The sequence below is a fragment of the Salmo trutta genome, chromosome 34, assembly GCF_901001165.1.
Source record: "Salmo trutta chromosome 34, fSalTru1.1, whole genome shotgun sequence".
Lineage (NCBI taxonomy): Eukaryota > Metazoa > Chordata > Actinopteri > Salmoniformes > Salmonidae > Salmo > Salmo trutta.
In genome coordinates this window covers 13,533,140-13,547,321 of record NC_042990.1, presented here as the reverse complement: position 1 = coordinate 13,547,321, position 14,182 = coordinate 13,533,140, and the positions used below count along the sequence as shown (strand labels likewise).

Below are 14,182 nucleotides of genomic sequence, written 5' to 3'. Positions count from 1 at the left end.
TAGTTATGCTCCTGCTTAGTCCTGAATGGAAAATAAAGCACCCTTGCTAATTAATGAAAATTATGTGTTTGGATTAAGTCATGGTAAGTAATGGCAAGACTGAACAAAAGTATTACAATTTAGGTAATGAAATGTTAATACTCTCAATACAAAGTACAGTAGTCATTTTTGTTAAATAAAAAGTTACACTGATTTTAGTAAACTGTAAAAAACACAATTAAACATTTACACTATGATACAGCATAAAGCAATGTAGACCCATCACAGCAATAATAATTTTGTAAAAAATGATGGCTAGTTTGTTTTAATGTTGATGCAGATAACTTGGTTAATGGAGTTTCCTACCTGATGTTTTAGAATAGTTTAAAAAAGATAGGCTCCAGCCTATCTCAAATCAAATTGTATTTGTCACATGCGCCGAATACAACAGGTGTAGACCTTACAGTGAAATGCTTACCTTTTAAAAAGTTACAAATAGCTAAAAAAAGCATACACAATAGCACAATTGGTTACGGGATTATAAAATGGCAGCCATCTCCTTCTGCGCCATTCACAAGTGAGAGGAAGGGTAGATCGTAGATTGAGTAAACACTGATATCTACTGGATGTTTTGAGATGGTGACACAAGATGACTGTGCCACTAGATGAGAAAAAAATCACATTTCACCACTACAGTACTTTAAGGATATCACTTTATGGAAGCATTAGGCTATTCTAACACATTTTATTTTTTCTGCATATTGCTTATCTGACATGCAATGAAATCAAAAGCAAAGTGAATAGGAAAAATATTGAAAAGAAGTCACACAAAAATATTGTATAGCCTTTCGACGCCCAGTGAAAATGTACTACATACTTAACGTCTTCCTAGTTGGTATGAAGCACTGTGATTCGCTCAAAGCACTCAAATTCTGAATGTTGGTTTCCTGCAGTTTTCACAATGAAGACAGAATCCCAAAGCCCTCCTCTTCTTTAGTTTGGGGGGTTTCTGTTGGTTTTCTTACGCTTGCCTGAAGAAAAAACAAATGAACACAGTTAGCACTTTTAGTTAGTCAAAAGTAAAAAAGAAAGAAAAATGTAAAACAAAAAAGCGTGTGTGTTCACATCGAACTTTGTTTCATGCACACACACGTAACTATACTGAACAAATATATGAATGCAACATGTACAGGAGCTGAAATAAAAGACAGCAGAAATGTTCCATATGCACAAAAACATATTTCTCTCAAATGTTGTGCACACATTTGTTTACATCCCTGTTAGTGAGCATTTATCCTTTGCCAGGATATTCCATCCATCTGACAGGTGTGGCATATGCACCTTGTGCTGGGAACAATAAAAGGCTAATCTAAAATGTGCAGTTTTGTCACACAACACAATGCCACTGATGTCTCATGTTTTGAAGGAGTGTGCCATTGACATGCTGACTGCAGGAATGTCCACCAGAGCTGTTGCCAGATTAATGTAATTTTCATTTCTCTACCATAAGCCGCATCCAACGTCGTTTTAGAGAATTGTGTAGTATGTCCGACCAGCCTCACAACCACAGACCATGAACATTTAACCACGCCAGCCCAGGACCTCCACATCCGGCTTGTTCACCTGCAGGATCATCTTAGACCAGCCACCCGGACAGCTGATAAAACTGAGGAGTATTTCTGTCCATAATAATGTCCTTTTGTGGGGAAAAACTCATTCTGATTAGCTGGACCTGGCTCCCCAGTGGTGTACCTGGCTCCCAAGTGTGTGGGCCTATGCCCCCCCAGGCCAACCCATGGTTGCGCCCCTGCCCAATCATGTGAAATCCATAGATTAGGGCCTAATTAATTAATTTAAATTGACTGATGTCCTTATATGAACTGTAACTCAGTAAAATTGTTAAAATTGTTGCGTTTATATTTTTGTTCAGTATATAATGAACTATCATACAAAAATACCTCTTACCTGAATTGTTGCTCTTGCCTGATAGTTGTACCCGTGCAGCCAGTGTAAGGAGAAGAAGAAGAGCGGACACTATTCCCAGAACCCTGTAGAGACTCACTATGGTGTAACACATCGTGGAGAAGTCTGACAGGACACAATAACATCTCATCAAAGGGAGTGGTACAGCTCAACACAAAAAGTTTCAATATCTTCAAATTCACTGCATTTATTGTCAAATGAATGTTACTACTTACTACATGAACATACGGTCAATATTATTACAGTAGTGCTAACTAATGATAGTAAGAGGAAGAGCAGTTACCATTGTGTTGCACGGTTTTGTTGATATACTGCCCTTCGAACTCTACCACACACGTGCATTCTGCTCCTCTGTCCCACTCCTCTGCTTTGACCAGAATCTGGTTCCTAGTGAACTCTGTGGCTGAATTACTGTTGTCTGTCCAGGTGGACTCAGTAAGTCCACTGTCCTCTCTCCCGTCTATGAGCCAGAACACGTGGACCTGAGACGGGACCACTCCTGACACTAAACACAGCAGAGAGACAGAGGAATGGTAGCTGTTCTGCGGTTTCAGGATTTCGATGGTTAGAGGAGCTTTGGTTTCATCTACATAAAAAAATTGAAATAAAGGGAAAAATTGGGGAAGTAAATAAAAATGATGTTAGATCATTTGGAAACTGATTTGATTTTCATTACAAATACTGCATCAGTGATATAGCTCATGCCTGTGACTCTTACAGAACACAAGTTTAAGCTTGAGACACAACACATCAAGATAATGCGAAATCAGTTTACAATAAAAAGGTCTATGAAGGGTTTGATAGTTAAAATGCTATAGGACCAACATAAAATGCTATAATACTAACCTTTAACAATCACTGTGGTGCCATTGCCTAAGTAGATCTGCTGGCCATATATGACAGCACAGTAGTAAATCCCAGAGTCGGTGACAGATACGTTGTAAATGGACACTGGGCATATATTGTTGAAGATTTCATACTCAGATCTGGTGTTGATAACGGCTTTCTTGGGGAATCGCAGCGCCCCGGGTTGTTTGGGCAGTCTTATCCAGGCGACAGTATAACAGTAAGAAGTCAACCCCTCCAGAATGCAGTTCATGGTGATGTTGCCGCCAACTACCTCCTCAACAACAGGTGGATACTGGATCACTGTTGAGTCCTCCGACATGATGGACCCTACAACTGAATATGGAAACATGATACTGAACCAAATGCCTTGCATAGATTCATATGGGGTTAAAGTGATACACTACTTGACCAAAAGTATGTGGACACCTGCTTGTTGAACATCTCATTCCAAATATCATGGGCATTAATATGGAGTGGTCCCCCCTTTGCTGCTATAACAGCCTCCACTCTTCTGGGAAGGCTTTCCACTAGATGTTGGAACATTGCTGCAGGGATATACTACCATTCAGCCACAAGAGCATTAGTGAGGTCAGGCACTGATGTTGGGTGATTAGGCCTGGCTTGCAGTTGGCATTCCAATTCATCCCAAAGGTGTTTGATGGGGTTGAGGTCAGAGCTCTGTGCAGACCAGGCAAGTTCTTCCACACCAATCTTGACAAACCATTTCTGTATGGATCTTGCTTTATTCACATGGGCATTGTCATTTTGAAACAGGAAATTGGCCTCCCCCAAATTGTTGCCACAAAGTTGGAAGCACAGAATCATCTAGAATGAACAGCCCCAGACCATTATTCCTCCTCCACCAAACTTTACAGTTGGCACTATGCATTGGGGCAGGTAGCGTTCTCCTGGCATCCGCCAAACCCAGATTCGCCCGTCGGATTGCCAGATGGTGATCGTGAATCATCACTCCAGAGAACGTGGTTCCACTGCTCCAGAGTCCAATGGTGGCCAGCTTTGCACCACTCCAGTCTACGCTTGGCATTGCACATAGTGATCTTAGGCTTGTATGCGGGTGCATGGAAATCCATTTCATGATGCTCCTGACGAACAGTTTTTGTGCTGATGTTGCTTCCAGAGGCAGTTTGGAACTCGGTTGTGAGTGTTGCAACCGAGGACAGACGATTTTTAGGCGCTATGCGCTTCAGTACTCGGCGGTCACATTCTGTGAGCTTGTGTGGCCAACCACTTCACGGTTGAGCCGGTGTTGCTCCTAGACGTTTCCACTTCACAATAACAGCACTTACAGTTGATTGGGACAGCTCTAGCAGGGCAGAACATTTGATGAACTGACTTGTTGGAAAGGTGGCATTCTATGATGCCACCATGTTGAAAGTCACTGAGCTCTGCAGTAAGGCCATTCTACTGCCAATGTTTGGCTATGGAGATTGCATGGATGTGTGCTCGATTTTATACACCTGTCAGCAACAATGCCACTCATTTTAAGGAGTGTCCACATACTTTTGAAAATACAATGCATTGGGAAATTATTTAGACCCTTTCTCTTTTTACATATTTTGTCACGTTACAGCCTTATTCTAAAATTGATAAAATAATGTTTTACCTTATCGATCTACACACAATACCCCATAATGAGAAAGCAAAAACAGGTTTGCAGACATTTTTGCAAAAAACAAATCAAATCAAACTTTATTTCTCACATGCGCCGAATACAACCTTACCGTGAAATGCTTACTTACAAGCCCTTAACCAACAATGCAGTTCAAGAAGAGTTGAGAAAAAATGTACCAAACAAAGTTACATTAAAAATAATAAAAAGTAACACAATAACATAACAATAACGAGGCTATATACAAGGGGTACCGGTACCGAGTCAGTGTGCGGGGGTACAGGTTAGAGGTAATTTGTACATGTAGGTAGGGGTGAAGTGACTATGCATAGATAATAAACAGCAAGTAGCGGCAGTGTACAAAACAAGTGGAGGGAGGGGAGGGGAGGGGGGGTCAATGTAAACGTCTGGTGGCCATTTGATGAATTGTTCAGCAGTCTTATGGATTTTGGGTAGAAGCTGTTAAGGAGCCTTTTGGTCCTAGACTTGGCGCTCCGGCAACACTTTCCGTGCGGTAGCAGAGAAAACAGTCTATGACCTGAGTGACTGGTGTCTCTGACAATTTTATGTGCTTTCCTCTGACACCGCCTATTATGTACACTACCATTCAATGTTTAGGGTCACTTAGAAATGTCTTTGTTTTTTAAAGAAAAGCAAATTTTTTGTCCATTAAAATAACATCAAATTGATCAGAAATACAGTGTAGACATTGTTAATGTTGTAAACGACTATTGTACCTGGAAACGGCAGATTTTTTTATGGAATATCTACATAGGCATACAGAGGCCCATTATCAGCAACCATCACTCCTGTGTTCCAATGGCATGTTGTGTTAGCTAATAAGTTTATCATTTTAAAAGGCTAATTGATTGAACTTTTTTGCAATTATGTTAGCACAGCTGAAAACTGTTGTGCTGATTAAAGAAGCAATAAAACTGTCCTTCTTTAGACCAGTTGAGTATCTGGAGCATCAGCATTTGTGGGTTTGATTACAGGCTCAAAATGGTGTGAAGCAAAGCCCTTTCTTCTGAAACTCGTCAGTCTATTATTGTTCTGGGAAATGAAGGCTATTCCATGCGAGAAATTTCCAAGAAACTGAAGATCTCGTACAACGCTGTGTACTACTCCCTTCACGGAACAGCGCAACTGGCTCTAACCAGAATAGAAAGAGGAGTGGGAGGCCCCAGTGCATAACTGAGCAAGAGGACAAGTACATTAGAATGTCTATTTTGAGAAACAGATGCCTCACAAGTCCTCAGCAGGCAGCTTCATTAAATAGTACCCGCAAAACACCCGTCTCAACGTCAACAGTGAAGAGGCGACTCCGGGATGCTGGCCTCCTAGGCAGAGTTCCTCTGTCCAGTGTCTGTGTTATTTTGCCATCTTAATCTTGTCTTTTTATTGGCCAGTCTGAGATATGGCTTTTTCTTTGCAACTCTGCCTAGAAGGCCAGCCTCTTCACTGGAGTCGCCTCTACCCAAGAAGACTCGTGGCTATAATTGTTGCCACAAGTGCTTCAACAAATTCCTGAGTAAAGGGTCTGAATACTGAGGAGTGGCTTCTCTGCAGCACTCCACCAATCAGGTCAGACGGAGTGCTGACCTGCTCCAGAGTGCTCAGGACCTCAGACTGGGGCAAAGGGTCACCTTCCAACAGGACAATGACCTTAAGCACACAGCCAAGACAACGCAGGAGTGGCTTCGGGATAAGTCTTTGAATGTCTTTGAGTGGCCCAGCCAAAGTTTTGATTTATACCCGATCTAACATCCCTGGAGAGACCTGAAAATAGCTGTGCAGTGACGCTCCCCATCCAACCTGACAGAGCTTGAGAGGATCTGCAGAGAAGAATGGGAGAAACTCCCCAAATACAGGTGTGCCAAGCTTGTAGCATCATACCCAAGAAGACTCGTGGCTGTAAACGCTGCCAAAGGTGCTTCAACAAATTACTGAGTAAAGGGTCTGAATACTTATGTAAATCCATTTTGAGTTGTGTAGAATCAATTAAATACAATTAGTGAATACAATTAGATGTTAGCTTACCTTTCAAAATAGGCATGTAGCACAGAATCAGAAGCGGAGTATACATGTCGAACATCAGAGGGTTGAGAGAAATTGCTCGCTCCTTCAGCTAAGTAATAAAGACATTTGACAGGATGGAAGAATAGTTCAGCCCCCCCCCCCCCCCCCCCCCCCACACACACACACACAGACACGCACACAAACACAAACCAATGGGCAATACCTAATGAAAGTATTTCAGATAATTGCTGAATGACAATGAAGGTGTGCTTTTAATTTCCAAACAATTTCTGAAAGATATTACAGAGACATTCATGTAGTTTTGTAGAAGGCTGTCTCTCGATGCAGTCCGTGACAGATTCAGGAGGATGTTATATTCTAAGGCATATGAGTACATTTTTCAGTCCAGGTAATTATAAGCAGAAATGGTTTGTTTACATCAGTATATCTTTACACGGTACATCTTTACAGTTTATACACTCTTTAGCTAACTCAAAGTGGCTTTATTCATTTGGCATGTCAACAACAACTGAATCAAAAGACTGACTGACACAGACTGAAATGCTCTCCAACCTAAATGTGCTATATGGTGGTCTTTTCTTTGACCTGATTAAGGTTGTGAGGCAATGCCACTGAGTAAAAATGGACTGCAGACAACTGATGCTACCATTCTGGTTAGCAACCTCAGACAAACTTACCCTTTAAAATAGTGGTCTTCATTGTTTCAACGCTAGTCAGTGCCGGTCGCATAACTAAAAAATATATATATTTCATTGAAATGGAATTGACACAAATGATGATGATCAATACCGCTGTATTTTTTTTATAATGATTTAGTTGGGGGTGATAAAAAAAGGTTTCTAAAACACCCCCCAGTGACAAATAATTCCAAATAATTTGCAAAAGCACAAAATGTCACAACAATTGCAAAAGGGGATTTTTTTTTCATGAGTGCATGATTTCTTCAGAAGTCAACCAATGAGATTTACCTTGAAAGCCCACCTCAGTCAGTGTCACCTCTTCAAACCACAAGCCGCTGCTGTACCTCCTGACTTGATGTGTGTTTCTTTCTGTCCACTGCTCTGGCACAATTATGAACAGAACGCAAACCACATTTAGGTCTACTCTGCCACTAAGTCTCATACTCAGCTACAGATCTCACATTGTTTTCAGCAATTCGGAAAGTACTCAGACCCCTTTACTTTTTACAGGTTCTGTTACGTTACAGCCTTAATCTAAAATTGATTAAATCATTTGTTTCCCCTCATCAATATACACACAATAGCCCATAATGACAAAGCCAAAGCAGGTGTTGAGAATTATATATTTTGTCTTCCAGTCCCTGCCGCTGAAAAACATATCCACAGCATGATGCTGCCACCACCATGCTTCACCGTAGTGATGGTGCCAGGTTTCCTCCAGACGTGACGCTTGGCATTCAATCTTGGTTTCATCAAATCAGAGAATCTTGTTTTTCATGGTCAGAGCCCTTTAGGTGCCTTTTGGCAAACTCCAAGCGGGATGTCATGTGCCTTTTACTGAGGAGTGGCTTCCGTCTGTCAGAGTGAACATTGGGTTCTTGGTCACCTCCCTAACCAAGGCCCTTCTCCCCCGATTGCTCAGTTTGGCCGGGCGGCCAGCTCTAGGAAGAGTCTTCCATTTAAGAATGATAGAGGCAACTGTGTTCTTGGGGGCCTTCAATGCTGCAGACATTTTTTGGTAGCCTTCCCCAGATCTATGCCTCGACACAATCATGTCTTGGAGCTCTAAAGACAATTCCTTCGACCTCATGGCTTGGTTTTTGCTCTGATATGCACAGTTACCTGTGGGACCTTATATAGACAGGTGTGTACCTTTCCAAATCTTGTCCAATCAATTGAATTTACCACAGGTGGACTTCAATCAAGTTGTAGAAACATTTTAAGGATTATCAATGGAAACAGGATGCACCTGAGCTCAATTTCGAGTCTCATAGCAAAGGTTCTGAATACTTATGTAAATAATGTATTATTATTGTTTATTTCATAATAAATTTGTAAACATTCTAAATTTGTAAACATTCTAAAAACCTGTTTTCGCTTTGTCATTATGGGGTATTGTGTGTCGACTGATGACGATTTTTATTGATTTAATCAATTTTAGAATAAGGCTGTAACGTAACAAAATGTGGAAAATGTGAAGGGGTCTGAATACTTTCTGAATGCACTGTATACCAATCTTTCTACTTTTCCATATGAAAATGTTATTACTCCATTTAAATTACCCTGTATGTTTTTAACTCCTCATTTGGAAACGGGTTGAATGAAATGGCTCTTCATTGGCATATAGTCTATGAAATGTAGGGCAGGAAGGAAGAGGAGACCTCTATGTTATAGACTGACAAATCTGTAGCAACCCCAAAAATTGACATAGAAAAAGTCTGGCAGTTCATTCTCTGAACGAAATCATGCTCTTCTCCATTAATTGACCTGGCAATGACATTTAAAGAGATAGTTTCACTCAAATAACAAAATTAATTAATTCATTCATTCATTTCATTACCCTCAAAGTAGTCTATAGAGAAGGAGAGACTGCAATCCATGCTTTGGAGTTGCTGACCTAGCCGCTGTCACAGACCGCTAACTTTATCATTTAAAAAAAAAAAAAAAATCAAATCAAATTTTAATTGTCACATGCGCCGAATACAACAGGTGTAGACCTTACCGTGAAATGCTTACTTACAAGCCCTTAACCAATAATGCAGTTCAAGAAATAGAGTTGTTCAGCAGTCTTATGGCTTTGGAGTATAAGCTGTTAAGGAGCCTTTTGGTCCAAGACTTCGTGCTTCGGTACCGCTTGCTGTGTGGTAGCAGAGAGAACAGTCTATGACTTGGGTGACTGGAGTCTTTGACTATTTTTTGGGCCTCCCTCTGACACCGCCTAGTATATAGATCCTGGATGTCAGGAAGCTTGGCCCCAGTGATGTACTGGGCCGTACACACTACCCTCTGTAGCGCCTTACGGTCAGATGCCGAGCAGTTGCCTTACCAGGCGATGATGCAACCGGTCAGGATGCTCTCGATGGTGCAGCTGTATAACTTTTTGACCCATACCAAATCTTTTCAGTCTCCTGAGGGGGAAAGGTGTTATCGTGCCCACTTCACAACTGTCTTGGTGTGTTTGGACCATGATAGTTTGTTGGTGATGTGGACACCAAGGAACTTGAAACTCTCGACTTCAGTCCCATCCTTTTCCTATAGTCTACGATCAGCTCCTTTGTCTTGCTCACATTGAGAGAAAGGTTATTGTTCTGTTACCACACTGCCAGGTCTCTGACCTCCTCTCTATAGGCTGTCTCATCGTTGTCGGTGACCACTGTTGTGTCGTCAGCAAACGTAACGATGGTGTTGGAGTCGTGCTTGGCCACACAGTCGTGGGTGAACAGGGGGTACAGGAGGTCTCTGAAAGGGTTTGTGAAGCTTAATGACTTGGTTTAAAGTTACTTTGGCTTGCTTTCAATGATGAAAGCAAAACGACAGAGACCAGCAATAATCTCGCCCTATCTCACATAGGACACGTTTGCACATTTAGTCTGTTGGACTAAATAAGATGATTTGGATAAGCGACGCTGCGGCGCACTGCTTACTTCCAAAGTTTCACTTTTTCATTTGAAGGACAGTTATTACACAGCAATTGCAATTATTTTAGCATAAAATATGCATGAATCTTTGTTATTATTTCCTTTTTTTATTTAGCAAATTTTTTAAAACGTTTTAACTCTGCATTGGTGGGAAAGGGCTCGTAAGGAAGCATTTCATGGTAAAGTCCACACCTGTTGTATTCGGCGCATGTGACAAATAACATTTTATTTTATTATCTGATATGCACTTAATTAAGAGAAAGAGTTGGGTATCATGTCTCTCCTTTACAAGTTAGTAGTCAAAACAGATGGTGAGGATTTCTGGAAAAGTTTCTTACTTTAGCAAATAAGCCAGTAACAACATAGCATGTGAATAAGGAATGAAGCAATACTATTGCATTGCATCTTTTAAACATGGACATTTTTTTCTTGAAATTGATTCATTCGAAGTCTGTAACTACACAGTTGCCTGCATGAAGCCTAGCAAAGTGTGGTTCACAGAGAGGAATTCAATAACATTTCAATCACTCGCTCAAATGTTTCCAATAAGAAAAAAAGTGGATATCTGACCCAGGACTTGTAATGAGAGAGCATTTACAGTGGATAATTATTCTATATGAATATGTTCTATGAGAAAAACAGAACTGCAATTTGAAATTCTAATTAGCTTTTTTCCAATGTACACAAGCAACAACAACAACAAAAAAGAAACAACTTTTCCCAATGGTCTTAACACATGTCAATGCTACCAAAATGACTTTGTACAAATGACAAACTATAAAACCTTTTTATGATGAATTATGCCTTCGTCCCATGTTCTTTGAGGTATCATTCCTCTGAACACCTAAGTCACAAAATGGAAATAAAGACTCAAAACAGGTGAATTATTCTACAGTTTAACTGAACCATTACAACGTACAGTACATTTGTATATTTGTATTATTACATGCTATTCTATTCATGTATTTGGGTCATTCAGGACCTATGTCAGTATTTATACATACCTCTATTTTTGCCCCTGCGTGCTGCCACAGTGGTAGCCATGATCAACAGCAGAAGCCAGGCAGTTATTCCCAGGAGTCTGTATATCCACACTGTGACGTAACATAGCACGCCAAGATCTGAGGATATGACATACCATACAAAAGATAAGTATGCAAAATGGAGCTCTTTGGCATCAACTCAACTCGCCGTGTTTGGAGGAGGAGGAATGCTGCCTATGACCCCAAGAACACCATCCCCACCGTCAAACACAGAGGTGGAAACATTATGCTTTGGGGGTGTTTTTCTGCTAAGGGGACAGGACAACTTCACCGCATCAAAGGTACGATGGACGGGGCCATGTACCGTCAAATCTTGGGTGAGAACCTCCTTCCCTCAGCCAGGGCATTGAAAATGGGTCGTGGATGGGTATTCCAGCATGACAATGACCCAAAACACACGGCCAAGGCAACAAAGGAGTGGCTCAAGAAGAAGCACATTAAGTTCCTGGAGTGGCCTAGCCAGTCTCCAGACCTTAATCCCATAGAAAACCTGTGGAGGGAGCTGAAGGTTCGAGTTCCCAAATGTCAGCCTCGAAACCTTAATGACTTGGAGAAGATCTGCTGTTGAGGAGTGGGACAAAATCCCTCCTGAGATGTGTGTAAACCTGGTGGCCAACTACAAGAAACATCTGACCTCTGTGATTGCCAACAAGGGTTTTGCCACCAAGTACTAAGTCATGTTTTGCAGAGGGGTCAAATACTTATTTCCCTCATTAAAATGCAAATCATTTTATAACATTTTTGACATGCGTTTTTCTGGATTTTTTGTTGTTGTTATTCTGTCCCTCACTGTTCAAATAAACCTACCATTAAAATTATAGACTGATCATTTCTTTGTCAGTGGGCAAATGTACAAAATCAGCAGGGGATCAAATACTTTTTTCCCTCACTGTAAGTAAGTAAGGTAACTGTAATCTGCATAAATATTCTGTGCCTTGTCATGGACATTGTTAAGAGAATTCTCTAGCAGTAAAACAGTCATTTTGTTCACTGCAAGGGTGCAATTGGGAGGGGAATGTTGACCATAATATCCCAAAAAGCATATTTTTTACTTACCTATTCTTTGCACAGTTTTGTTGATAGAATTTCCCTCAAACTCCACCACACACGTACACTGCACCCCTCTGCCCCACTCCTCTGCCTGGACTAGAATCTGGTTCCTAGTGAACTCTGTGGCTGAATCACTGTTGTCTGTCCAGGTGGACTCAGTAAGTCCACTGTCCTCTCTCCCGTCTATGAGCCAGAACACATGGACTTGAGACGGGACCACTCCTGACACCAAACACAGCAGAGCGACGGAGGAGCCGTCACTGTCTGATGAGACAATTTTAATGTGTGGGGATTCAGTGCTGCTCTCTGTAATGAGAAGAATAACTTTCAATTATCATTTGGGGATATTCCTTCCGCCTTGTTATTTGCAGTGCAGCTTATATGGTGTTGATATTAGCAAATGCATAGTTGTATTTCACCTGTGACGATTAGATTGGATCCGTTGCCGTTGTGGACCGCCTTGGAGTGAACAGCCAAACAGTAGTACATGCCAGAGTCGCTCACTAATGCGTTGGTGATGGTTGCTGAACATACTCTGTCCCGTTTCCCTGCCTCAGAGGTCGTATTAATCTTTACGTTAGTTCTTGTGCTCATTGTTCCAGTCCTGGCGTCTACTTTCATCCAAGTCACTGAGTGGCAAAAGGCGAGAATCTGATCAACATGGCACTTCAAAGTCACCGTGCCACCGGCTATCATCTTCACCATACCAGGTGTCTGTGTCACAATTATTTGGTTTGTCCAAGTAGCTGTAAGCAAAAACATGAATTATGAAACTCAGAATTATGCAAACTGTCTGATTGGTAGTTGTGATGGAAAAGCGAATCATATTTTTTTTGTTGCTAATGTTTGGGTTAAGAATTTGCCATAAAGGAAGCATTGTTGAAGTGGTAATAACACAAGACTTGGAAATGAATTTACCTGAGAGAGTACTCCACAACAGAAAAAGGCAGGCACGCATCTTGACACATCAGAAGAATGACTGTCTCATAGCTTTTTTAACCATATATATATACCCTTCAAATTGAAATACCGGAAACCTTTTTTTCTTCTCCTTTTTTACACCTTCAAGTGTCCCTATGTTAGATAAAAGAGGTATGATTAAAAGCTTACACCAATGCTTTATAGTACATAAAAAACAACTTCTAGGGATTCTTAGGGAGTATTTTGGGAGTCATTTAAGGAGCACTTTGACTCTAATTCCAATTTTTTTGTATTTGTCATGATAGATAAACCTCAACACATCCATCGAAATATGGTATAATGGTTAGTAATGGATATTTCAGTAATTATCACAGACTTTTCCTTGTAAGTAAGATTATTCATGTTTATGTACTGTATGTGTTTGCAAAACAGTACAGGCTCCTATGGAGGAGCTCACAGTGTTTGTAAGATTTAGCTCAGAGTCTCTCCTCACCTCTAACCACACGACCTCATATCAAAAACAAGGCTGTGCTCTCTGCATGGGCCTGCGTTTCCTGTCCACTTGCCTGTTTAAAGCAGCAAACACACTGACTATTACAACATAAGGAAACGCCTCGGTAGCATCATTGCATCTCACATTTCAGCTACAACTAGCAACTATTAGCTGGCAACTCTTTTCTTGTATGACAGAAAAACTGGTTAAAGCAAGGCTGGTGAGCAAGTATTGACCACACAAACAAGCGTACACTAATTGTATACTGTACTTTCTTCTTTGAATTCTAATGTCTTGCTTTGTCCTTTAAGGGTGGTTGATGTTGAATGTTGAGCATTTTAATCGTTTTGGAGTTATGCCAACTACAGGAAATTGCATTGTGTTAGTGTATTGTACTATATGTCCTATTGTTTAATGTGCCTAACAATGAATGCATTTACAGTGCCTTTGGAAAGTATTCAGACCCCTTTACTTTTTCCACATTTGTTATATTACAGCCTTATTCTAAAATGGATTAAATAAATAAAAATCCTCATAATGACGAAGCAAAAACAGGTTTTTAGAATTTTTTGCAAATGTATTAAAAATAAAAAACA

General features: G+C 40.7%; 2 protein-coding genes across 3 annotated transcripts; both read right to left on the bottom strand.

Annotated features, from left to right (window-relative positions):
- Window positions 1-165: 165 nt before the first annotated feature.
- Window positions 166-6,594, bottom strand: LOC115173642 (uncharacterized). Of its 2 annotated transcripts, none has more exons than XM_029731935.1 (5): window positions 6,482-6,594; window positions 2,809-3,144; window positions 2,246-2,548; window positions 1,945-2,067; window positions 166-1,010 (listed from the first exon to the last, which is right to left on the bottom strand). In XM_029731935.1, exons 1-5 carry the CDS (start codon window positions 6,534-6,536, stop codon window positions 973-975), a joined length of 855 nt encoding a protein of 284 aa, XP_029587795.1. In that variant the 5' UTR covers window positions 6,537-6,594; the 3' UTR covers window positions 166-972. The 2 variants fall into 2 exon arrangements, with proteins under 2 accessions (XP_029587795.1, XP_029587797.1); XM_029731937.1 differs by having other exon boundaries at window positions 2,246-2,467.
- A 3,595-nt stretch (window positions 6,595-10,189) lies between these two features.
- Window positions 10,190-13,686, bottom strand: LOC115173639 (immunoglobulin heavy constant epsilon). The gene is made up of 5 exons (XM_075074272.1): window positions 13,091-13,686; window positions 12,592-12,918; window positions 12,179-12,478; window positions 11,084-11,200; window positions 10,190-10,923 (listed from the first exon to the last, which is right to left on the bottom strand). Exons 1-5 carry the CDS (start codon window positions 13,128-13,130, stop codon window positions 10,868-10,870), a joined length of 840 nt encoding a protein of 279 aa, XP_074930373.1. The 5' UTR covers window positions 13,131-13,686; the 3' UTR covers window positions 10,190-10,867.
- Between the last annotated feature and the right edge of the window lie 496 nt (window positions 13,687-14,182).